At 34.0% G+C, this 27,188-nt stretch overlaps 2 protein-coding genes across 2 annotated transcripts in view; one reads left to right on the top strand and one right to left on the bottom strand.

Annotated features, from left to right (window-relative positions):
- LOC145286078 (transient receptor potential cation channel subfamily V member 6-like) overlaps window positions 1-18,424 on the bottom strand; it is a 103,678-nt gene extending 85,254 nt beyond the window's left edge. Inside the window, exons 1-2 of the mRNA XM_080134748.1 lie at window positions 17,823-18,424; window positions 4,580-4,750 (exon numbers count right to left, since the gene is read on the bottom strand). Coding sequence (XP_079990874.1) covers window positions 4,580-4,750; window positions 17,823-18,150 — 499 coding nt within the window. The 5' untranslated portion in view covers window positions 18,151-18,424. The remainder of the gene's footprint in view (window positions 1-4,579; window positions 4,751-17,822) is intronic.
- Window positions 18,425-18,546: 122 nt separating this feature from the next.
- The window catches only part of LOC145286079 (ciliary microtubule inner protein 2B-like), a 75,532-nt gene continuing 66,890 nt past the window's right edge, over window positions 18,547-27,188 (top strand). Inside the window, exon 1 of the mRNA XM_080134749.1 lies at window positions 18,547-19,369. Coding sequence (XP_079990875.1) covers window positions 19,293-19,369 — 77 coding nt within the window. The 5' untranslated portion in view covers window positions 18,547-19,292. The remainder of the gene's footprint in view (window positions 19,370-27,188) is intronic.

The raw sequence follows: 27,188 nt of genomic DNA, 5'->3' as shown, positions 1-27,188 counted from the left end.
TGCCTACGCCAAATATGAATGACCTTGTCTTAATGAGAAAATTTAAACAAGTAAAAAGTGAAAGAGTCAGCTGATCAATTTCGGACATCGCTCAACACAGCTAAATAGAGGCATAATTACCATTAAAAAAATAATAATATGAAATGGAAATATGGCGGAAGACACAAAAAAGCGAGGAGAATAATTAAGCATGGAAAGAATCAAATAGAAACCACATTAAGTTCTAATAGAGTTTCTTTTTGCTTACAAAGAGGTTTAAAGAACTTAATATATGCGGTTTCTAGGATTTTCAAATGAAATAACGAGTATGACTTGCTGAGAATGAATAAGTCAATACTGAACCCGGAAGCACAAACACGGCTATTTATCAGGGGTTCACATATGGCCGTATTGTTCAAAACGTTTGATGGTGAAAATTTTGCATGACGAATCTTAACTGGGATATGTTATTTCATGCGGGAATCTAATCTCTGCGATGTCCGTTCAACGTATTGCGAGCCACAAATATATTTAAATAAATAAGCACTAGAGTTATTATGGTGGAGGGAAGAACGTCTTTTCGGATCGATGATAGTAGAAAAAAACACGAGGATTCGATGCAAAATAACACTGTTGAATAGCCAGTGTTATTTGTCCGGCAAACCTGTCACTAACCTAGCAAAAAAAAAAAAAAAAAAAAAAAAAAAAAAAACGTTTACGACAGACAGATGTAACAAAACCAGAAGAAGTCCTAGCAACTAATATATCCAAAAATGGAAGACTAGAATTAACTTCTTTGTTAACCGTAAACTTAAGGGATGGCTGAAGGTTATTGAGAGACGCAAAATAAGCGTCAAATTTCGTTTCGTTGTAAAACAAACAGAAGGTGCCATCAACGTAACGAAAGTAAAGATCAGTTTATTATTATTTTTTTTTTTTTAATCAGATAATAGACCCTTTTCATGGAAATCCACAAAACTGTTTGCCAATGCTGGTTTCAAGGGAGAACCCATCGCTTCACTATCTATTTGTTTATGCATGATATTATTGAAACTGAATTCAACCGACATGTTGGCGAATTTCATTAATTCCATAAAAATATTTTCGACAATAGAGGGAATCGGAAGTTGATTACAATATAGCGCGTCAGCATAGATGTTAATAGTCACCAAAAGTGGAACACAAGTAAAGAGATTAGAAATATAAAAAAAACACATAAATTTATCAGAGTAATTACAGTTTTTGATAAAATCAGCAAATGTAAAAGAATCTTTAATGCAAAAGAAAAAATAAATAAATAAATAATAAAATAAAATAAAAATAAAAATAACAACTCTAACGTTCCAAAACAGGTTCCAAAATAGTTGGCTAACTTGTGTTGGGAAGACTTATCATTGATAATATAGGTCTCAATGGTATCCATTCTTATGGATTTTAGGTAAGCCATAGAGGCGAGGACAGATAGAACCATTTGATCTGATTAACTTTGAAATAGAGACAGGAAGAGCTCCACTTTTTACCCATTTGACCAGACGCTGTTGACACTTGGTCTCATTAGATACAGTAGAATCATGCGAACCTAAATCAACAAATTCAGAGGCGCCACCTGTTGAGCGAGGTGTGAAACCGGTCAGCTGGCTCTTTCACTTTTGTTCTTTTTTTTTATTCATTATGGTAAAATGTGGTCTTTATTTAGCGATTATGAAATTATGTACCCCAATATATATATATATATATATATATATATATATATATATATATATATATATATATATATATATATATATATATTGGGGTACATAATTTTATAGTTCTCGACGATGGTTCTTGGCCTGAAGACGTAATCCCCCAACGCGGGTGATTACAGAAACATGTATGTACATATGTAACCATCAATGTTTGTATAAATAAATTTCACACACACACACATATATATATATATATATATATATATATATATATATATATATATATATATATATATATATATATATATATATACAGTGCCGGCAAAAACAAAGTCCGCACTTGTAATTTTTGCAAAAACTGCAAAGTTAAGCTAAATTTAATGTAACTGTTTAAACAACTTATACCTCATTTGATTCGCCTTTTATTCCTCTATAATTTTACCTGATCATATTTGACTTTTAATTGAAATATTCTAGTGTTCACATCATTTTAAAAAAGTAACTTCAAATTGAGGAGGCAAAAAGAAAGTCCGCAGCAACAAATTCGGTTAAAACCAGCTTCTATTATTGCCCCTAAATCAGATTAAAATATCCACCAACAGGCAGCAAAGCATCTCTAGTCGTAATTGTTGTTGTTCCAGGTTATACAACGTAATATTTAGTCCATATGCTATGACTTTCTCTTAGTGATCGTCAGGAGCTCATTAATCTCTACCTTTCTGGTTTATCTAATCGATAAATCGGCTGCAGATTGAAATGTGATGAGAAAACGGTACGAAAGACTGTGCAAAAGTACCAAAACATTGGCAGTGTTCGTGATGCCTCTAAATCTGATCGTACTAGAGTTATTTCTAACAGGGAAGACAATGCTATCAAGATTCGCAGCCCAAGAAACAGATTTGAAACAGCTTCCCAAATCCAATAACAGTGCAATCTTGTTAAAAAAATGCTCTCTTTCTACTGTCAAGAACAGATTAAAGGAATTGAATTTGCGAGAATATGTTGCAAGATGCAAGCCAATGATTTCTGTAAAGAACAGAAAGCGCCGTCTGGACTTCATCAGATGCAATGAAAATCATGACTTTTTATATTGGTTAAAAGTGATTTTTAGCGATGAAAGCAAGTTCAATAGGCTAGGCAGTGATGGTAGGCAGTACGTCCGTTGGAGGAAAGACGAAGAATTTAAGTGGTGGAGGTTCAGTTTTGGTGTGGGGCATTATTGATGGTCCAGGGCCTATAGTTCGCTTGCATGGTCGAATTAATTCGACGAAGTACATTAATATGTTGAATGAGCATTTTCTACCCTACTTTGGTCGGAGTTTTGATGATAATCCCATCTTCATGCAGGATAATGCTCCCATTCACACAGCTGGCAATGTCAAGAGGTTTCTGGAAGAGCATGCTATTCCGTGTTTTAATTGACCTGCACAATCTCTAGACCTCAATCCTATCGAAAACGTATGGCATTACATCAAGTAACAGCCACGCAATGATAAAATTTCAAATTTCGAAGAACTTTGGCCAAAAATTAAAGAAAAGTGGGATGCCCTTTCCCCGGAGTATTGTTGCAGTCTGATTCAAGGAATGCCCAAAAGATTGCAGACTATCAAATTGCAGAAGGGCTATGATACTAAATATTAACTAGTTCATTGTGTTCCTGTTGTATTTGTGTTGCATTAATGTCCTAAAGTTACATTTAAATAACAATTTTCGATTGTGCGGACTTTCTTTTTGCCTCCCCAATTTGAAGTTATTTTTTAAATTGACGTGAACACTAGAATATTTCAATTAAAAGTCAAATACGAACAGATAATATATATATGTGTGTGTGTGTGTGTGTGTGTGTGTGTGTGTGTGTGTGTGTGTGTGTGTGTGTGTGTGTGTGTGTGCGTGTGTATATATATGTGTATATATATGTATATATATATGTGTATATATATGTATATATATATGTATATACATACATAAATATAAATATAAATATATATATATATATATATATATATATATATATATATATAATAAATTCCACAGCCAAACAACGTCGCAGCTCACAAGAGCCATGACAGTCAAAGAACCGTCATGGCTCTTGTGAGCTGCGACGTTGTTTGGCTGTGGAATTTATTATATACATTCTCTCACATTCTGAAAATCATATATATATATATATATATATATATATATATATATATATATATATTTTTAAATTAAATATGTTTTTAACTCTTTTTCAAGATGTCTTTTAACATATTTTATTAATCATTTGTTCATATATATATATATATATATATATATATATATATATATATATATATATATATATATATATATATGCTGTATGGCTTAATTAAGCGAGATTCGAAATCCCGACGACTACTGGGCTACAACAATTTGTCAACAGCACAGAAATATAGCACATAAATGTTAGCATTTTGTTTGTTATTGATTTGTGATAATATACTTAAGCACATTAAAATATCGCTTTACAAAAAAGCATTACCTTATCTTTCTCTGCTTGGCGAGTTTTGTATCCCAATGGTAAGGTCACCGAACTACAATCACTATTGGCACGATTACGAATCTCGCTAAATTCAGCCACTATATATATATGTGGTGTGTGCGTGTGTGTGTGTGTGTGTGTGTGTGTGTGTGTGTGTGTGTGTGTGTGTGTGTGTGTGTGAAATCGTTAGTTTGTTAACTAAGTTGCTTAACGTGATAATAAATTAAGGTTATGATTTATTGATGCTAGAATTTTGACGTCATGTTATCTCTTCTGTAAGTAAGACCTCTCGCCGTCTTCTTTTATTCTCGATATGGGGAACAGCTATTCCGCTCCATAGATGGGCATTACAATGTTCTTGTTAAGAATATATAACACTTCGTGTGTGTAAGGTTTGAAGTGTAATACTTACCGTAGTATTCTTCGGAATGGTATATATCGTTTATTAGGTTCGGAAAGAGGCGTACCAAACGCTTTGCCAGATCGGCATGTGTAGAGGTTGCATTGAGAAGACACAGGTGAAGAATTGTCTCTCCTACAGAACCGCGTTCATCTATATCCCAGCAAGTTTGGCGATACAAATCTGAAAAAAAATGTTCGCAAATTTTATAAATAAGATGCGTATACAACATTTGTGATGCAATTGAAAATATAGTCCTATTCCAGGATCAATACACGTTTTCTTATAAATGAATGTTAAAATATTAATGTGATTTGGCGGAGTTTTTACCCTCCATCCACCCATTACACCGAATGATTTTATTTAGTCAGATAAGTATCGGCTGATACCACAAAAATACATGTGAAGAGTTGAGGAAGATGGAAAGGCCGAGAAGGAAGAACACTAACCATACTTCCACTAAAAGAGTACTAATAAGTACTGGCAGTACTTAAAACCTTGTTGCCATCCAAATCTTAGCGAAGACCAATACTTGTTTCTAACAATAAATCAATTATAAAAGTCTGTAGCAAAATCGCAGAGACATTTGCAATAGTTATTGAAAGAGGTGGAGAGTACTAGAAATATGGGGAGACTTGTTGTCACCCAAACTCCTAGGAACACTACAGGTTATTATCAGTGACTAATTATTAATGATGACCTATGTGAGAACTCATAGTCACCACTTATGAAAGCCCGGAGGTCACTCAAGGATGTGTTAATGAGTGTACAGTAGTCAATGGGACAATATCATAGTAATCATTAGTAGTGGAAATTTAGTAAATTGGATTACTTAAGGGGGGGGAGGCTCATCAAGAACTTGTTCACGTTGGACTTGAAGACGACCATATTGTAGTCAGTTGGAAAGCAGGGAAACGAAAGAGTTCTAAGAAAGAAGCTTTGTTCATGGAATATACGTTTAGGTTTAGGCACGGGTAAAGAGCGAGGGAAATTATTAATAGTGGTTTCAGCTAGACGAATACTTGCCATGAAAATAACGAATAAACAGAGACAGGTTGGCAACATCTCTTCTGTGGGAAAGAGGTTGCAGGGAAGAGAAAAGGGCATCTCCCACAAAGCTAGGAAGTCTATTTTGAACTCTATCAATGTAGGATAAGGTGCTTCTAGCAGCTCCTACCCAGATGTGGCAACAGTACTCCATCCTTGTACGCACTTGGCTTTTATAATGGTAGAGAATTGCATCAGCAGTGAGATATCTTCTGGAGCGGTAGAATGATTCCACCATTTTTCGAGCAGCCTTGGCAACTGATTTGATGTACGTGTTCCATTTCAAATCAGGAGTAAAAGTCAGACCAAAAAGCTTGTGAAAACATGGAGCTTCCCTAAGATGAGAGCTATTCATTTTAATTAATGACAGACGGGGATCAGAGAGTTGATGATGTAAAGATAGAAGCTTGGTTTTAGATGCATTAAAATTAATCAGCCACCGCTTTCCTCATTGCACCATGTGCTCAAAATCAGGTGAGAAAGAATCAGAGAGAACTTGGTTGTTTACGGCCTTTGAAGTGTTGCTATAGATGCTAGTGTCTAAATATCTATGAATGATCTTAGGGTGTGATTTGGGAGATCACTGATGTAGATTAGGAAGAGAGTTGAGCACAGGATGGACCTCTGAGGGACTCCAGCATTAATATTGTGAGCTTCTGATTTCTGCCCATCAATCACTACTCTTATGAACCTATCAGAGAGAAATGATTTAATAATTGAAAAAACATATCCAGGTGTACCGTAGCTGGAGATTTTTGTGAGTAGACCGTTGTTGTTGTTGTTGTTGTTGTTGATAATAATAATAATAATAATAATAATAATAATAATAATAATGATAATAAAAAAAAGAAGAAGAAGAAGAAGAAGAAGAAGAAATAACTTCATGAAAAATCTTAGGGATACCTGCTCTTGTTTGACAATAGAGTAAAATTGATTGTAATGTTTACAAACAAAAATTTAGGAAAGAACGCAATTAAGTTCTGCCTTATTATATATAATTTTAATAATAATAATATTTTCGTTAAAAGTATAGAAAATACGGCAAGGTTTAAAAATAAATCTGAAACAAAAACTGAAAGCATGAACACTCCAGAGCACTGTCAGGCACAAGCAGTTAGTTATTTCTTGTGTTATTTTATTTTTATTTTTTGGTTTTTGGTTTTTAGAATATTATTTGAAAATTCATACTAGAAAAAGCGGGATACAGTATTTATTTATGAAAGCACAAGTAGTGTAACACAATACGTGTTGGTGGTAAAGTTAGCAATAGGTGTATCCTTTTTTTTTTTTTTTTTTTTTTTTTTTGGACACAGGAACACATTTTGTGTAAATACCCGTTTCTCAGCACGATTAGGCATACAGTTACTTTAGGTATAAATCCGGCTTCCCGAGGTGGTCATTCGAGAAAGTTATCAACAGAGTTGAGAATGGACTTCATCATTCTTGAGTAAGGGTACTTCATGCATCTAATTAAACCAATCTCCTCTTCCGAAAAAGGAGGTAATGTCTTAAAAAGTGCACCTCTAAAGCTTGAACTGAAACATACCTAATTCAAAACAGTCCGTTCCCAGAGTGTCCGACCATGCCAGGTAAATTGACCTGCGCTATTTCAGTCAGTCGTTATGATTCACCCATGCATCAAAACACCGCGTAGGAGTATGGACGTTACATAAGATTTTTATTGATCCTTCGTCAAAACTGTTTTTATCATAATGTTCGCATAGTCTATTAATCGCAATGGCATTAACGAAATTTATTTATAACTACGGTCCAAAAAATATAATCAATATGTTCTATACGTGCATTTGTGACGTATTTGTGTTGCGGAAGGGTTCCAAATAAACGTACGTGTGTATATCTGTATGTGACACTAATAAATGGTTGTTGCGTTCTTATCATAACGGACCATATGTATGTAACTATGTACGTTGTATTTGTTTGTGTTACGGACTATTGTTTTCGGATGTGCTTTTTTCTGGGACGTTCGTCAACCGTCCTTGGGGAAGCTAGAATCTGTTTAAAAGAACGCTTACAAACAAGACCAAAGACGATGTGATATTTTATGTATTTTATTCACTCCCGTCACTATTCGCCATAGCAAAAGAGAGTGGCCAACGAGCTATAATTTGGAGAGGGGTCTTCTATGCCTCTATTCTGAGATTTCTCCTCCCTCAGGAGGAGACTCATTTTATTCCATCATTTTCTCTTGGTGTCCCAAATCTAACTATCAACTATGCTTGCATAAACCGGAACCCGTGACATGTGACACGTCACTTCCAATCCCCGTTCGCATCTTCCAGTGCAAACTGATCGGGTTACAGAGTTTGACATGTTGTCAAAACATTACTTCAAATCTCTGTTGTCCACTCATCACTAGATAGATAGATAATTATATAAATAGATAGATAGATTGATTGATAGATAGATAGATAGATAGATAGATATATAGATAGATAGATAAACAGACAATTTACTGCTTTTACCAATCTATTCTCGACCATTCCTTCCGCATTTTTTTATCAAAATGTATGGCGAAGACATACATTTTCTACTTACTCGTTTAAATTAAAAGGAACTACATGTGCTCACCCCGCTGGCAAAGAAAGCTGTCATACCATAATACACTGTAAAAATAAAATCCACAATTAATGCCATGTGGCGCTAATCCTTGCGCCAGGTCGAAAGTATGACTCAGTCCCTATGATCTCATGGCCTCTTAATAAAACCAAATTTCAATTCCAGGAACATCTCTCTACTCCCGTCGACACTACTCATGGTCGATAAAATCCTCGGCAATCAGCCGAAACAACACAAATTGTTGTCCTTTGCTTCATCGACATGGACGAATCATCGTCTCTGGCTTTATAGACAAGCTCTTCTTTCCACGTGTGGCATAAAAAAAACTTCAACACCCAAGCCTTACACCCTCTGTTATTATCGGCATTCAATAATACTACTAATATTGGGGAAAAAAACAGAAAACCCGTTTTACAGCCTATCTAGTGGTCAGCACTCTAATTTCCAACATTTAGCATACAGATTCACTCGGACTTCACCAGATCCGGGGGCCACGACCATCCGACCAGAGTTATGGAAAATAAACAGATCCACAGTCTAACTACCCTAACAATTTGCATCATTCCTACGGCGTCTAGTAGATCCTTAACTAGCGGCAGAGTATCATGTGGCAATTTCATCCTCTGCCAGGGTGTTGAGGCAACCAAAGTCAGGGAACTCTCCTTTCATACAACTCTAAAGGCCCTAACCAGGTATTTTGATCGATCACTCCTCTTACGGAAGAACTTAATTGGTCAAAACGTCGGCCCTTCTTCTTTTTTTATATATATATACTCCTCGTCCCGCTCGAGCGATTGCATCGTAACGGACTTCAACCGCCATCACCCTCACCAACCTTTTTAGAGATCCTTTACCCCCCCCCTTGCTTGTTGACGGGAATAAATTTGCTTCGTTTGCTGTGTGGAGCAATGCTTTGGCCTGTAGCCGCAGCTAGCTATTAGACTGGTTAAAATACGTATTAATATTATTTTATTTTTTATTATTATTGTTAATGTATGCGTATGTGTATCTATGCATGTAAGTATATGTGTGCAATGTGTATGCATGCATATATACATCAATGTGTATGCATATGATTATTTATTTGTACATGTGTATGCATGGGAGTACATGTACAATGTATATATGTACGTTATATATATATATATATATATATATATATATATATATATATATATATATAGAGAGAGAGAGAGAGAGAGAGAGAGAGAGAAATAGAGTGAGAGAGAGAGAAGAGAGATTCCGTTGGTGCAAAAATAATGTCGTTTTTGACATGAAGAACGTCAAAAAACGACATTAATTTTGCATCAACCTAATATATATACTAACAGGTCGTTATGCATTGCCCGATCGTAAAATACGCTTAAATATGATATTTTGATTTATGATGATTTCGTATTATTATATCGTATTGGGCCCAATACATAGTAATGGTTTAAAAAGCTTTTAAAAAATGACTCGCGCGCCACCACCGAAAATCAAAGCCAAAACGTTTAGGTTAGGATTTACTTTTTTCTTTGACGTTAATACCTGAGCTATGAAGACATGCTTGCAGCAAAGCTAAAAATTAAAACATGAACCAATAGCTATTGCGTTACACATGCATATTCGTAATTCCACCTGGAAAATTCCATGTTTTAAATTTTCACACTATTGCACTATTTTTCTCCGGCTAAAACCTAAATATAAAGTTTCGCATGAGTTCGAATACCCTATATATTAAGTTTCATGTCTGTAGACCAAAAATTGAGGAGTTTGGTAGGCAATTTTTTTAAAACAAATATATATATATATATACGCATACATAAGTATATAAAGAAAGAGGTTTGTGTTTACTATAACTTTTTTACGCGAATATTACGCAAGTATAACTCATGTAGAATATCTACATGAATATAATTAGACGTAATAGTTAACTAAGGATGATCATCTAGTAGGGAATTAATTAAAATGAATGTTTAAAACAATATGCAAATTAGCTAGATCTTTTGCAGATGAATGCAATTCCACGACTCATATATGACAAAGTTGTATTTTCTTTTTAAATAAACAGAAAAAAGGTTTTTAATATGAATATCAATACACAAAAAATTATATATATATATATATATATATATATATATATATATATATATATATATATATAGTTATCATAAGTATATGTTTCCTCGTATTACGGGTTTTCAGTATGTCTATAATTTGCGTATATTTTGAACTGATATTTTAAATCAGACTAATTGGTCTGCAGTCGGAACATTTTATTCTATCACACCAGCTACGAAATAAGTGAAACTACAATGCTTATATTTGTTTGCATTCACACTACCGATTGACTAAAGAGCTCGTTTCATTCTTACAAAGAGATAGTCCTGTTACATAAAAATCGTCGTTCTACTGTGCATGTCTAACGATCATCTCTGAACACAAAACCATATACATGATAAAGTAGGTGAAGTTAAAGGGGTAGCTCTTGATATATTCAAAGCCATTGACAGGGTCTGGCAGAATGGTATTCTCAAGAAAATAAATTTGTACGGTATTGACGAATATTTAATATAATCAGATCTTTCTTAACTAAAACAAAACAAAATAAAAACCCAAAAGACTCAGTTCGATCTCAGTGTCCGTACATCTAAACAATATCACAGTGATACAGGTGTCGAACTTTGGACTTCAGTTATTCTTAATTTATATAATCGCGTTCAAGATGGATATACTCGCAGATGATACCAAGTACTATTCTCGACATGAGGAAAATTCGAACGTACAAATATCCTATGCAATAGTCAAATCCTTAAAAAAAAAATGATCCCAAGAGTCTAGTGAAATCGTTATAAATGGAGTTACAATTAATTCTACGAAGACAAATCTTCTTTCATTAGGCAATTATAAGAAACCTTACCTACTACCGATTGTAATGGTTAATAGCACCTTCCCCGTTAGTCTAACATTCAAACCCCTCGGCCTAACATTCACAGGCAACATGAATTGGAAGATATTGTCAAGTCTGCGGCTAAAAATGGGCTCCCTCTACTGGGCTAGAAAACTTCACGCACCAGCCAGTGTCCAAGTCACCATTTGTTCATGCATAGAGTGTTGTTGTAAGATCTGGGTTGGTGCACCAATTACTAGTCTGTCCATGTTAGGCAGTGTCAAAAAAAGATCCTCTAACCTAATTAGTCCCACACTGTCTATCAATCTCAGGCCCTGGTCCCATCGCCACAATGTTGCATACAAGTGCATGTTTTCCAATTACTTCGACGAAATGTGCTCCGATGAACTTGCTGCGCTTGACCCCCCCCCCCAACCTTAATACTCCCGACTAACCTGACAAGCCGAAAACTTCCCACCTGTTCACAGCCGAGTTCCCTATACGCTGGAAGGTTTTCTACCTTAATAGCTTCTCGCCTACCTTTGGAATTCCTTCATTTTTCCATGTTTCTCCGATTATACCAACATGCAGTAATTCAAATGTAATGTGAACAAGCATCTCACTGCACAACTTCCCACTTAGGGTGTCCTTATAAATCTGGTTCCTAATGCTCCAGTCTGTTTGGATTGAATTGAAGTAAGATAAATAAATAAAACATTTTACTGCAGTTTCATAATTTATTCATTCTTCAGAACTGCTTTTTAGTATATTCTTGTCGTGTCACAAACGTTTGAAGAAAATTACGGTAGATATTTTAAAAGTCGGGTTTTCTGATAAATTTCAATTATTATTCAAGTGTCTGGTATAAGAAAGATGTGCATGCTCATAAAATGATGAAATAAATTAAGGATTTCCAATTATCGCCATGTTGAGGCTACATAAAGGCTACAACGTTTTACTGTGAAATTTACAAAAATTAACCTCTTCCTGCACAACAACAGAAAAAGAAACTTCTAGAAATGGATTTTTTATTTGTAAACAAATATATAAAAATAAAGATTTATGTTCAGGAAACTCTAACGATGAAACCTGCGTTAGATTCTTACAAATTATTGTTTCTTCCGTGTTGTCTTTATATCAAACAAGAAAAATACATGTCCCGAGACGGGTAAAATGAATTCCTTAAATAGAACAGTTTTGCAACATTTTTATGCCCCCTTACAGAGATTAAATTCATGATAAAATGGCACTAAACCTTGCGTCAAGAACCCAATTTTAATTTTGATCAAAATCTATTACATGATTTTCATTCTAGAAAATGTCTAAGATGTAAGAGTCTTAAGAAGAAATCGAAATTCAAGAAACATTACTGTATTTAGCAATTATAGGAAACCTTACCAACCACCGATTGTAATGATTGATAGCACCTTCCCCAGCTAGAAATTACAAATTAGTTTTAATAAACGTTACATTCCTGTCAGAATTATTACATGGCACTGATACATATACGGCATAATCACGTTATGATCGTCAGATCACGGAAGTTAAGTAACGTTGAGCCTGGTTAACACCAGATGGGTGACTATTTGGGAATTCTAGGCGCTGTATGTGCTCTCCGTTTATCTCGGCATTTGTTTCCAGTCGTCCTGTACATACACTTTGCTTGTCACTGGTATTTAACAATCTTGACTCAGGAGAGGTGTGGTTGGAGATTGCGCACCTCCTGCCACAAATATTTCACGCGAAGGCACCTCTTTCAAAGACTGAAAGAACCTTTTTTTTTTTAAATACACATATATATATATATATATATATATATATATATATATATAGAGAGAGAGAGAGAGAGAGAGAGAGAGAGAGAGAGAGAGGGTGCGTGTGCACGCGTGCGTGTGCGTGTGCGTGTGCGCGTGTGTGTGTGTGTGTGTGTGTGTGTGTGTGTGTGTGTGTGTGTGTGTGTGTGTGTGCGTATGTGTGTGTCACACGCGGAGAGAATTCAACACTTGAATGTCGATTTCAAAGAAAACCCATTGATCATGTCTTTGAACTTGAAATCAAAACGAATTTCTTAGTTGAAAAGAAAAGAAAGCACAGATTAATCTGGATAATTCACCACAATAGCACTGGCTGAAATTTTGTACGGATCTCTATTATGATAAGGCACAGTGAAGTATTATGGTATCCGTTCGATGCACAGTTAGAGATTAATAAGGATTAGTGGAGATTGGTCTTTAATGCAAAAATGAGCACGAATATTTAACAGTTAATTTGGCATAAAGCACTAAACGGGCTATAATTTCTTCCCGTTTTTTAACAGATTAAAAAGTCTAATTATTTCATAATACTTAGATATATTTGTCTTCGGGCACCTTGTGCACAATGATTGAGGCCATAAAGGATTGCGACAACACAAAAATTACGTCACTAATAGATGACGTCATCCATGAAAAAGAGATCGGTGGGACTGTGCATACAATCAAATAAGAAGAGAGAGAGAGAGAGAGAGGGGGGGAGATCCTTTAGCGAGACAACCTGTGAACGTCGTGATCTAATACACTACTAAAACTGTGGATCTTGTTATTTCGTTATCGTATTTGCTTGTTTGCTTTTTTTGTCCTCATACATACTGGATGACGTTATCGTTTTGCGACGTTATCGATTAAAACAGAAGCAGGTAGAACCGTTCACAGTTATTAACGTCACGAAAGTATGATGCCATAATTAAAACAAAGAGATGTGGATAAAAGTTGATAACGTAACAAAATGACCATGCCATCCATCAAACCAGAGTTATCCACTGTGTGCCTTTATCTGCATGTCTCTGTTTTAATTGTGACGTCATGCATTCGTGAAATTACCAATTGTGCACATTTCTACCTACTTCTGTTTTCCGAAATAACGTCGCAAAACGATTAGTTTGCCAGACGTTATTTCAATAAATATCACTTGCAGACCTCCACCTAATCTGTGATTGGGTACCAACTCATTTCACATTCAATTACGGATTAGTTGAATACCTACTGTAGAGAAATTGAATACCTACTAGACTCTATCCTCGTGTTCTAAAGTCTCTCTATACAGGGGTTCGCATGAGAATACTTTTCTCTACAAGTAAACCCGGACCAAATATTAAAAATCACACAGTCTTCGCAGCCCAAATAAGATCTCATTGGTATGGCTAATCCACACTAGCTTTTATGAGGAAGGGTGTATTTCTCCAAGTGATGTTACTTAAAGCATCAACACGAAGCTGGATACTCCACAAGACTAAATGAATTATTTCTTGGAATCCTGTATAATCAAGAGACCAAACAGAAAGTTATGCTATAACATATGAAAATGGTAAATTGTGAAGAGAAAAATTATGTTCTCAACTTCTTTATTAACTCAGTATGTGTTAGGTAAAGATCTTTAATGGAACATTCGAATATCTATGTATCTCATATAGAGTTTAAGGTAGAGGGGGGGCTTGATTTATGAAAACTTCAACTGAAGGAAAATGAAAAAAAAAATACGTCCGGTTGTCTTGTATATATATATATATATATATATATATATATATATATATATATATATATATATATATATATATACTAGCAAAAGTACCCGTCGTTGACTGGGTTCAAAAACAGCCTACAGAAAATGGACTCTGATTTATGAAAGTATGGTAGGTTATGAAAAGGAAGGGTTGTAAAGAGATAGCTTCGAATTTGGGGGTATCAAAACCAAAGCAAAATATGATGAAAGTAAAAATAAAATAGATAAACCCCATAATTTATTATACGATACCTGTTCACACTAAAACCCTTATCACAATATTCTGTGGATCTACAGGGTGGCCACAAAGTCTGGCTACATAATCTACAGGATTTGGATTATCTTACATGAATCAAGCATCAGTTTTTGAGTGGCATAAGAGATTCAAGGAAGGCAGAGAGTATTTGAGGGATGGTGAGAGATATGGGAGGAGTAAGGAAGTCAGAACACCAGAGTTGGTTGGTCAAATGTAGATTATGTACCCAGACTTTGTGACCACCCTGTATATTAAAAAACCTTGTTAAACTTTGTGACATATTTCCATTCTATGGTGGTCAGGCGCGAACAAACACCCGATAATTTTATTATACCATATTTCTTCAAACTGAAACATAATTATCTAAGTATACTTACGCAGATAGATATGAAAAGTCTTTATTAAAGTTTGTGCCTATTTCCATTCTATGGAGGCCAGGCTCGAACGCAGACCCCCACAATTTTATTATACCATCCCTATTTAAGTTAAAACATACTTATCAAAGTATTATTATGTGCATCTATATCAAAAACACTTGTAAACGTTTTTTTTTTTAATTTTCAATTTTTTTATTTCTATATTTTGTGGAGCAGGCGCATGCGCAGACCCCACAATTTTAATGAATCATCATTATGCCAGATCAAACATACACATTCCTGTGTCTTGATACATATTCTATCATTATATGTGATCAGTTTTCTATAATAGTTAACCATATAGGAGCCTATTCGTGACCAGACACACACACAGACGTTCAGCTTTATATTATATATATATAGTGAGTAAATGACAAAAAGTTATATTCCAAAATTCATGATGTTGACCATTTTATAATTTATTCCTTTAATTCAGTTGACATTTACAGTTCTTGACAGTATCTGTTTCGTAACGCAAAATCAGTCACTTAATTATTATATCAATCAGTGAATTTATTATGCCCTTAACTCATCAGGAGAAATAGCAGCAATCAATCCGTCAAACGGAAATAAAGTGTGATTTGACATGATTAAAATCCGAAAAATGGAAGAGAAGCTGCAAATATCTTTAAGATGTTTCCATTACGCCATTTTGAATTTTCATATATATATATATATATATATATATACTTTTCATTTGTTTTACATACGCATTAATATGTCGCTACACATTCATGAGCATGTTTCGGTTGGCCACTTACAAGTAACTAGAAGCCTCTTCAGGCGATATTGCTTGTGTTCAGTCAGTAATTAAAATTTTACTGAAGTTTAAAGTACAAAGTTTATCAGGTCACATCATGTGGTATTCAAAATAAAAAAAGATAACGGCATTTAATATATATTAAAAATAAAGAAGACGAAGAAAAAAGAGGGGAATAAAAAGTGCATATCAAACTAGAGAGAGAGAGAGAAAAAGAGAAGAAACAAGAAAAGAAAAGAAAAAAGAAAAAGGAAAAGAGTAAAATAATAATAATAATAATAATAATAATGATGATAATAATAATAATAATAATAATAATAACATATAAAATAATAAAATAATTAATCATAAAATTATTCATGATAAAATAAAATAAAATAATATTCGTAATATTAGAACAATATTAAAACCACAAAACTATAAGATTTAAAATTACATTGATAAAAACATTTAAATTTGTATATCAATTATATATATATATATATATATATATATATATATATATATATATATATATATATATATATATATACTATTATATAAATATATATCAATCTGTCTACTATTATATAAAAGGGAATTTATGTGGGTGTGAATATCCGTTCCCTATATACTCGAAAACAGCTGGGTCGATTTTTATGAAATTTCACACGAAGGTACTTTATGTGCTTGGCAATGTTAGATAGGTTGTGTATCGAAAAGTCTTCAATAAATATCGATAATCGATAAACGAAATAATCCGATAACAAAAGGGGCGGACGGTTTTGATCAAAGTAAAAACTTTGCACAGGCACATATTATAAGTGCATTTGAGAAGTTTTATTACCACACAAACCGAAATGCCCGACATATAAAATCAAGAGTACGACAGGGGCGTGTTCGAAATGAATGTTTCTCTTTAAAGCACAATTGAAGCATGATACTTAGCTTTTATATGTTATCCTTTAATGCAAGCCATTATATATAAAAAAATTTATAAAATCAACAGTGGGTTCTCTACAGTGCAATGTTGACTACAATGTATTGTGGACTAAGTGGTCACCGCGAGAGGCATGTCAAGCTTTCTCTCGGTGCACCGCAGTGGTTCCCCAATTGGAGCAAGCTATCAATCGATTTGATTACAATATATATATATATATATATATATATATATATATATATATATATATATATATATATATATATATATAAAGTCAATGTTTGTTTGTTTGTGTTATAGAAATCGATATGTTAACAGTTAGGACAAGAAAATAAGTTGCTTTTTTTTACAGAATCTAATGACACGATTAAATTTTCCCTTCGATTCCATCAAGAGTTACTAGGGGCAATTATCGGCTAGGTCCATAAAATAACTGCAATCTATTAGAACATAAAGAAATTCCATTCATTTTTAATAGATTTTCTTAGTTTCTAAAACAAAACAAAATGAAACAAAGAATACATCAGTGGTGGTGAATGTATTTAAAAAGAGTTTAAACATCTATATAGTTATTTTGTTGGTATTTTTTTTTTTCAGATTTAATATGATTAAGTTCGTTAAAATCTTTTGCCGTTTAACAACTATCAGAAAAGCAGCGCCAAGAAGTATATTTTATAGAAAGCATCACTACTGCGCTAACAGTTGTTTTTAATTGGCTTCGTATTGCAAATGTTATTTTAAACTTTTCTTTCAAAGCAAAAATTGTGAACATTACTATATTTAAAAGTATTTTCGACCAGACATATATCTCCAGACGAATAATGCTAGATATTTAATAATAAAACACACGTGTATTCTATTTTTCACTTACGTTCGTTATTGTATCCGTCTGCTGTTTTCTCTCCATTCTTCCGAGATTGACTTTCTTTGGAATAAATCGGTTTCTTTCCGCCCCTTTCCTCGTTTCTTCTTTTGATCAATTCCTTGATATGAATTTTTTTCCCTTCGCCTCCATTGTACAGAAAAGGCGTCACGGCCTTCACGATAACTTTGTCCAATTCGTTGTAATCTTTCATGTTTTTTATGCATTCCACCAGTTCGCCGCCGCCCTTCAGATCGACCAGTTTGTAAAGTTTTTTGCCAACCGTGTTCGCCTGGGCTTTCACACCACCAGGCACTTTAGACAGCTTCACCCCCATCGTTGCAAGTGGTTTTCAGTTAAGGCCGCCCAGATATGCAACGTTAACGTATCGTTCAAAATGTCTTGCCACACTTAAGTCTAAATATATTATTGATAAAAAAAAATGTGTTACCGACTAATAATATTAATTTTTAATCATTAGATTTAAAGAAACTAAATAGTATAAAGTGTTATTATGTAAGAGTTGCCTTTTTTCTTTTCCGATAGCATCAGGATTCCTGTGATGAGGTTGAATCAAACTTTATCCGCTTTCGGATATGAATGGCAATAGTACGTATTCAATTTACGTTTCCCCGCCGTTAAATCTATGACAAGCTCGTTTCTTATTGGATAAACACGTCAAGTGCATGGAAACAAATCACGCCCTTAGTAACGGCGTCGCTAAAGACGCGCAACGCTCCAACGATCAAGCGACCTCATATTTCATTCAGTGTCTGCTTTCCTTTCTTTCGTTTTTTTTTTTCCTTTCGAACAGTCCTTGAATAATTTTAAGTCTTTAAAAGAAGACGTAAAACAAAAACTGTTATACGCTGATTGTTTTGTTTTGTTGTGTGTGGAAAATATGTCTGACACTGAACGGAACTTTTTTATTGTTTTCGAAAAGTGAAAAAAAAAAAGTAAAAAAAATCTTTCGTGACAAAACCAGATTGAATTTGCGTAAAGAAAACTAATCTAATATTAGAAATAAAAAAGAAGAAAAAGAGAACCACAGCAAGACAAAAAACAAACGAACAATAAGGAAAGACACGTTAATCACGCGAACAAATGAAATAAAAGGAATGAAATATTTCGAAAAATCGAAGGAAAGAAAATCCCAGAAGCCCGAAAGTGAGAAAAAAGGGAAAACAGGCAGTCGAACATTTCCGATAAAAATAAATTGCAATAAAAAAAATATATAAAATACAAAAGATCAAAGAACACAAGTTGTATTGTCATAAGTCAAGTTTAATTTCTAAGAATAAAAATTAAATGAATAAATAAGGGTGAGAAAAAAACGGTCGATTGAACTGTGCGTTTTCCAAAAAACACCAAAGGACAAGATAAATCTTTTATCATTTTTATTTAATCAATTACGGAAAAAAAAAGAGAAACATCGAATGAGCAGATCCATATCTATCTGTCTTCCTTGTGGCAAATAAAATGGAGAACGTCAAGGGTTCAACTCTTCAAGAAAGGCGGCAATTCTGTAACCTGCGAAAAGGAGCTCAAATTCCCGGGTCAGTAGACGGTTTTCGTTTTCTTTTAACATTATCATTCTTAATTCATGCAATGTTTGCCCGTTCTTCTGTTTTGTTGGTAAGGAAACGGTCACTTTATTATTTGTTAATGAGTCTGCCCAGCAGGGGAGGGGCGTAAACCACATGGATAACTGGAATTAACGATCCAGGTTCCGATTCCAACTGAAGCATTTTATACTAATAATAGCGCAGTGAACGACAAATGCTAGCAAATCGATTTAATATGATGAGAGAGAGATTAAGTGGAACTTGTGCATAATTTGAACCAAACGTAACTCAACGTCCGATCGGCGTTGCTCGGAACACGATGTTAACGGCCGAGCTTCGCCGATTATGAAAGCGTAACAAACGCTGCTAAAAAAAATGAAGGAAACATGTAAACATAATTTTAACAAAAAAATAAACAAAACAAAAAATAAACCGAAAAACAATAACCTACCGTAACAAGTTTTTTGTTTTATTTATTTATTTATTTATTTTTATAGTATAAGTTTTTTTTTTTACTGTAATGTGTTTTTTTTATCCACAGAAAAAAGTTTAAAAACCAAAGTTTTTTTAAAAATTATTTTAAAAGTTTTTGTATAAAAATTAAAGAAACTTTTTTTTTTTTTGTTTCAAGAAAAAGATTAATAAATTATGTGGGTTTTTTTTTTTTTTTTTTTTTCACTAATGTTGGTTCTTAAAATGGGAAGGGGTTTCTATTCAGAAAGCCGCTCTTGTTAACATGGATAGGTTCGGGGTGTTTATTCTGAAAGCCGTTTTTAACATGGAAGGTTGGGGGTACATTGCGTGTGCGTGCATTTCCACCCACATCCATTCCATTCAGATCTTCTTTTGGCGATGATGCACTTCTTCTCGCTACAGGAAACGCAGTTTTCTTTTCTTTTTTTTTCTTTTTTTTGTTGGTTTTTTTTTTGTCTTTTTTTACGCAATTTTTTTTTCTTGACAATATGAGATCGCTTTTTCCGGTGTCATCAAACATTTTTCCAAGCTGGAGATATTCATTTTTTTGTTTACAGTTTTCAGAAAAAAAAAAAAAAACGCTGTTACAGGTGTGTGCTGCTTAATGAATTTAATTATTTTTATTTCCTTCCAATTTTTGTTGCGAAAAGTTCGTCTGCTACTACGCAGTGCATTGATTGGCTGATAGACGTTTTACGTCACATTACAATCAAACCCGAGCGCATGACGTCATATACCGAGTAAAGCCGACCAGACGCTGAGTTACGTCTGGTTCAAATTATGCACAAGTACCAATTAAGTAACATCTTCCATGTGAACGACATGAAGTTGTATATCTATGCGTCGGTTTTTGCTGCTGCTCAGGTTCCACTACGACGGGAGTGTTTATTTTTTATTTTTTGGGTAGATAGAGTGTAAATCTCACGTAGCTACCCGTACGCTTGAGTTAGCTTTTCTTTTCTTTCTTTTTTTAATTTCCTGGTCATTTTATCTATCATTTATATATTTCCGGGACATTCTATCAGATACTAGACATTGACTCGCTATTTCAGAAACTTCAACTGGGAAATCTTTTAAAGATTCAAATCGTCCCTTTAAGTGCAATTGTTTGCATTCCTTTTGCACTTAGTTCACATGGTATTTTTATTTACCTCCGCTTTAGGCGGTTAGACACAAGATAAAGTGTTAGGGTTTCATGAAAGTGTTTCTGTGAAATGAAGTGGGTTTGGACTTGGTCCACCCAATCCGTGTCGTTAACCACTTAGCCACCGTCACCCCCATTTGGTTTACTGAGCATATTCGCCAGGGTTTTTTTTTTTTCAATTCTTTTTCATGAGTTCGTTTGTTCCTATAATTACAGGAATAATGGAGATATTCCTAAGTTTTCAGTTACTTTTCATATCGCACATAAGACCTTAATATTTTATCGTCTACGACTCAGTTCTATTTAAGCTAACATTCTTAGGTACACTGACTTCCACTAAGGTTGGTACTTTCTTCATCTTGTCCCATATCACTACGTCAGGTTTAATCGCTTCGTTTTCTCCTGATTACTTAGTGTGCAATTGCCATGTTTGTTTTTGAGTGAGGGTAGACGGCAAATGGAAGTCTGGAGCCAATAATATTTCTTCTATAGTTTTAATTTATTATTCTTCCATCTTTTGGGAGAAGAAAGCTCTGTTTCCACTTGAACTTAGGGTTAATGTTAATTCAAGTTCCCGGGGTCAATAGACTGTGCGGTAGGGTTCAAGTTCTTTTTGTTATAGGGTGGAGCAGGAACACTGAATGGAAAAGGAAAGTCGATAAATTGGAATTAGGCATATTTACGAAATATTAGAAGGGGGAAGAAGAAAGGGAAGAAGGAGAGTAGGAGGAAGTGAACGATATTATTGGTTTGAAAACATGGAAAAATCATAAATCTACAAAGTAAACTGACGAAAGAGTCAAGTTTTTCAAATATCTGTCTCCATAATTTATCGTCTGCATTTCTCGACAAAGTTCATAATTTATCGGCAGAACTCGGGAATCTCCGTTAGATAACTATTCTACATTTATACCAACAGCCTAGTACCTTTTAGTAACGACCATAATAAACGAAAAGCTACAAATGACTAACGAAAATATTTAAAAGTAGCAAAGGTACCCAACGTTACCCGAGTTTCTTATTTATTAATAGCTAGGAACACGTTTTTATTTTAAGATGTATATGTTTTGAATCAAAGCTTCTGGAATCATAGTTTCTATATAGTTATAACAGGAATCAAATAGTGACGTTTTTATCGTATTCAAAACCTATCGATGACGAGTGTAAAAAGCAACCCAACTTTCGTATTGACTCTGTTTCTTTTCTCTATTGTGTCTGTCTAAGTAATTCACAAAGAAAAATAATTTTAAACTACGTAACCAAATTTCTTGTTCTTTTTAAATTTTAATTATATTTGCATTAAAATTAATCAATGTTTTTGCTATTTTTTTTCCATTAAAAAAGTACCAATACTTATGCGTCCTTGAACTAGACGTAACTCAGCGCTCGCTCGGCTTTCTCCTGAGCATGATGTACACAGCCGGATTATGCCGAGCGTTGACGATGAAATCATAACAACGCTACGTAAAAGAAAATAGTAAAAGGTGTTTTTGTGTCAAATACAGGGTGACTCCCCCCCCCCCAAAAAAAAAGCTAAATGGAGGCCATCTATAACATATGCTGTAGAACGGAGAAAAAAAGGCAAAGAATCTAGCGTTTTACTGTGATGCTGTGAATATAATAAACTAGTTATGACCAAAGTTTCATTTCATTCGGACAAAACACTAAGAAACGGGGCCTAATTAGAGTTGGGGCCCGTTTTTTTTTTGTGTTACCCTGTAAATAATTTTTAAGCATTTTTTTTTTCAAATAAATAGGTGTTATCAAATGTTGTTTTTATTTTTGCCGAATAAATAATTTTAAGCAAATGTTTTTGACTTTTTTTTTTTTTTTTCAAGTATTAAAAGTATTAAAATTGGGGGCCGGGTTATGTTTTCAAGTATTTTTTTTTTATGAAACACAAAAGTGTGTGGGTTGGTGTTGTTTTTATTTATTTATTTATTTATTTATTTATTATTTATTCATTTATTTGTTTGCTGACTGGAAATTATTGAAAAAAAAATTTTTTTTTTTTTAATGCCAGGTAAATTCTCTTATGAAGATGTTTTTTCCTCAGACTTTTGGGCGGCATCAGACGATGATAAGGTGGACGGAAAAGAGGTAGCGGACATGTAAGGAAGCTCTTCACCAACCGGGTAGCTTTCGGCGATGTGAGTTAATATGGAGACAAACAGATCGCAACCAAATTTTTGCCTCCACATAAACTCTAAAAGATAGGTGTCACAAAAGCTCCCGGCTGTTTCTGCATTCTTGTTTGTTGCGCTGTTTGGCCTTCATTGGTTCACATTGATTCGCAGTGAATGCTGTGGTTCACCGTTGAATGGTGACACCTCTCCTCCCACTTTGCTATATGCCTTCCAGCAGTCTGATATGACCGTGGCCCCCGGCAGAATATATTTTTTAATTAGTGGAAGGGTTAGGGTTTCTGCATTTCGGTTTGGTACGTTCACCAAGAAATCCTCTTTATTGGTGGGGTCGTATCAACCGAAGACCTCAAATCAGTGTGAGTAGTCTGCCGACGTTAAGTTTGCGTCGCTTGAAACCAGGGTTAATGTTAACCTGGGCCTCCTATCTGCCAGAGATTCATGAGAAAATAATCCCGGCAAAGTTCTCGCAGGAAATTCTTCCAATTGACTATAGTGTGCGCCGATCCAAACCCACATTAGCGCTGGAGGTTTTTATTTGTTGCTATATCGAACGCCCACAGGTATATCAGTTTGATTATGCACGCGATTTTCAGTCGTGATTTTGCAAAGAATGTCCCAGTCCAGATTGCTATTTACCGCCCGCATTTTACATTCTTACATCTCCAACCATAGCCATCTGTTATGCTCCCTTTTTTTTTCTTTTTTTTATGCTTAGATGCAATCGTGGCCGCAAGTTGCACATTTTATCGATTTTGTCATTAGTTTCCTCTGTTGACAAAAATCTATTACGACATCCGGTGTCTGGAGCTGTTGTGTCAAGATGGTCAAATTTATTTCTTATTTATTTATTTATTTATTTATTTAGATCTTCTCTACTCTTTCTAACTTGCATGTAAGAAATGGTGGACTTTTTTCTCTTCTAATTGAAATTCTCGTCTGCTGCTCGGGCACGCGTACACGTGTCGAGTTGAAACTCAGCGCACGGCGTTGTGATTGGCTAATTTCCATATTACGTCAGATAGCAGCTAAACCGAAGCTGTTGATGTCGTGTTCCGGGAAAAGTCATTTTAACAACAAATATTATAAAATAAATAAATAACGTTTTGTTTGCTATCAATTGTTTGTTATTCGAAAAGGTAAATATTTATTCATGAAACTTACCTAACAATGAGTGATTTTTTTTTATTTTAATTTCAATTTTCTTAAAGTTCTGCAAAAATTGTCCAATAATTATTCAATGTATAATATTGTTTTCTTTTCTTTTTTTTTTTCAATTAATTTTTCAAAACTTTATCTTTGCAATAACAAAAATAGTTGGTTTTTTTTGTTTTTTTTTCGTTAAAAAATGGCCAGCGTTTGCATGAAAAACAAAAATCATGAAACTTTCGTTCGGTTCCTTCCGACATTTTACGTAAATTGTCCGAAAAATTCAGACGATAGCGCAGTCCTTATTCTGCATGGGTACCAAACGTTACTTTTTGTATTTTAATTTTAAAATGTAAGAAAACTTTTTACGTTTCTTTTTACTTTTTACGTTTTTTACGTTTCTCCAGTCACTGTTGTAATTTCTTTATTACGTAACATGCGCATATTCACTTTGGATTTGTTTTTTGTTTTGTTTTTTATTATTATCTTGTGTCCATTCAGACCAAGTCAAACTATTTCTTTATTTAAGCGTTACTTTATTTCTTGAGTTTTATCTTAATTTTAAATGTATTTAAAATTAACCAATGTTATTTGTTTTCGATTCTGCTTATAAATTTAAATATTTATTACCAGTCCCTATTTATCTCTCTCCAGTGGTGGGATGATGTGACACAAAAGTCAGGGAGTGGAATTTGGAAGGGTCAACGCCCTAAACGAAGAGCACTCTATCTTGACAAAATTCTTGGACAGCTCCATTCCCCAGTAGAGGCGCCTCAGATGATTAGCAATAAACTAATTCTCAAAGGGAGAAAAAACTGAGACCTAGTAGAACTGCATAGGACCAAAGTCATACTTTAACCAAAAGTCGTCTCAACAATGGTATAGAATGTTGGTTTTGTTGACGAGGGAAACCCCCTGGTTATATCAATTATTTTGTCAGTTCGTATAAAAATCGTGTTTTTAATTTTTCATCGAATAATTTGACAATTCTTCGTTTTGAATTATCTCATCTTACAGATGTCAAGTCAATTTTGTAATCTGAACATAGACACTCATTTCTACCACATATTTTAAATTCTTTCATGGCTGATGTTATTTTTATTCGTATTTATATTGCAGTCATGGTCTTTCTTTATCAGCACATTGTTTTCAAAACATTCTTTCTCCAATTATTTTTCAACACATTCATTACGGTCTTTGAATCTAAACCAGCCCTAACTATCAATCACTTGTATTTACTTATTAGTCAAATTTTTTGTTTACTACCGTAAAACGCTAGAATGGCCCGGAAATAAGGGATTATTTTACGTTTATTTTACATACGAAACTCACTTCTACTCTAAATTCTTTTAGCTAAGTTTTCTGGGTGTTCACATTTAAAAGTTTTCCAATATCTAAACTGTCCATCGATTTTTCGAAAATTAAAAATCTCTTACACTTTTATGAGTCTAAATCCAACTCTGACTTCTAGCAAAACCTCCGACTCCGCAACACTGGTTCTAATCAGTAGTATATTTAATGTCCGTCCAATGACTCTTTATATTATATCTTTATTGTTAAATTAGCAGGAGTTTGGGGAGTGGGGCAAGTCAGGTCGTAAAATACGCTTAAATATGTTTTAATTCATGCAGATTTCGTATTTATTTTATAGGGCCAATTCTCTATTGGGTATTATAATTATTATTTCAAAAGTTTTTTTTAAAAAAGATGACTTGGGTGCTATCAGCTAGAATCGAAACCAAAACATTTAGTTTTCCAACCACGTTCCCTATCGTTTGAGCAAACCCAACGGGTAGATAAGAAATATATTCAAAATGAAACCACTTGTAGCTATGATTGAATTTGCGCATGCGTAAAACTAATAGAAATATTTCGGCAAGTTGAAATGAACATTTTACATTTCAACTTGCCGACATATTTTTGTACGCGTTACTTATCTATCCAAAGATTTTACTCATTATAAACCATCGTTGGTGTATGGTTACTATTTCCTGTTAATTTCAGTGTTATGTGACCGGTAGTTTAAGAATTTATCGGTTGAAGATTTTCACATACAGTCATCTACTATTTTATTTATATAAACTACACTATTCAAATATATATAATATTAGAAATATATATGATATTAGAAAGCAAACAGTTCCTTTAAAATATTATTGTCTGGCACAATTTCTATCTAAATACTTTATATGAAGTATCAAGTCAGCATATAAAAATAGATGAAAAAGTTGATAAGTAAATTGATATAACAAGGTAACTTAAGTAACAGTCAAGGGTCTTGAACACACAAGTTAATAAGCGTAGCAAAGATTGACATCCCAAAACACAATCGTATTAATAATGCAGACTTACGGCAATCTTATTAAGTCTTAATTTGTGATCAACAATAGTAATGTATAGACCTTGATAAATAACAAGTGACCTGATAAAGAATATTCAAGAGAACTCCACAGCTTTTACCCTTGTGAATGTAACTAAAACTAAATATTGCTAACGCTAAACTTTTGACCCTCTTTAAATGATGACAAAGGGTTGGATAACGAGTTAAATTACATATTCAAGACTCAGAATGGGTAATTAAAAAAAAAACTACTAAAGTAAATGTAGTATTGTAGTCATTATTTTACCTATATGTTACATTATACAGGGTAGACACGATAAAATTGTCGCCCAAATAAAAGACGACGATTCTATTTCCGTTTGATTGAAAACCGGTTTTCTGTTTTTGTTGCTGACCATCTATTAGTTGGCCAGTTAAGCACAAATCCCAAGAGCGACAGGAGCCTTCTATCATGTCTGGCACAATGTTCAACGAGCGAGATCGGAGATGCGCCGTTGTACAGCTCATGCTCTCTACCGATCCAAGTTATGACAACAGGACCATTGCCGGCACCCTCAA

The sequence above is a fragment of the Euprymna scolopes genome, chromosome 10, assembly GCF_053919585.1.
Source record: "Euprymna scolopes isolate OS-2025 chromosome 10, ASM5391958v1, whole genome shotgun sequence".
Lineage (NCBI taxonomy): Eukaryota > Metazoa > Mollusca > Cephalopoda > Sepiida > Sepiolidae > Euprymna > Euprymna scolopes.
This window is presented reverse-complemented; position numbering and strand designations above follow the sequence as displayed.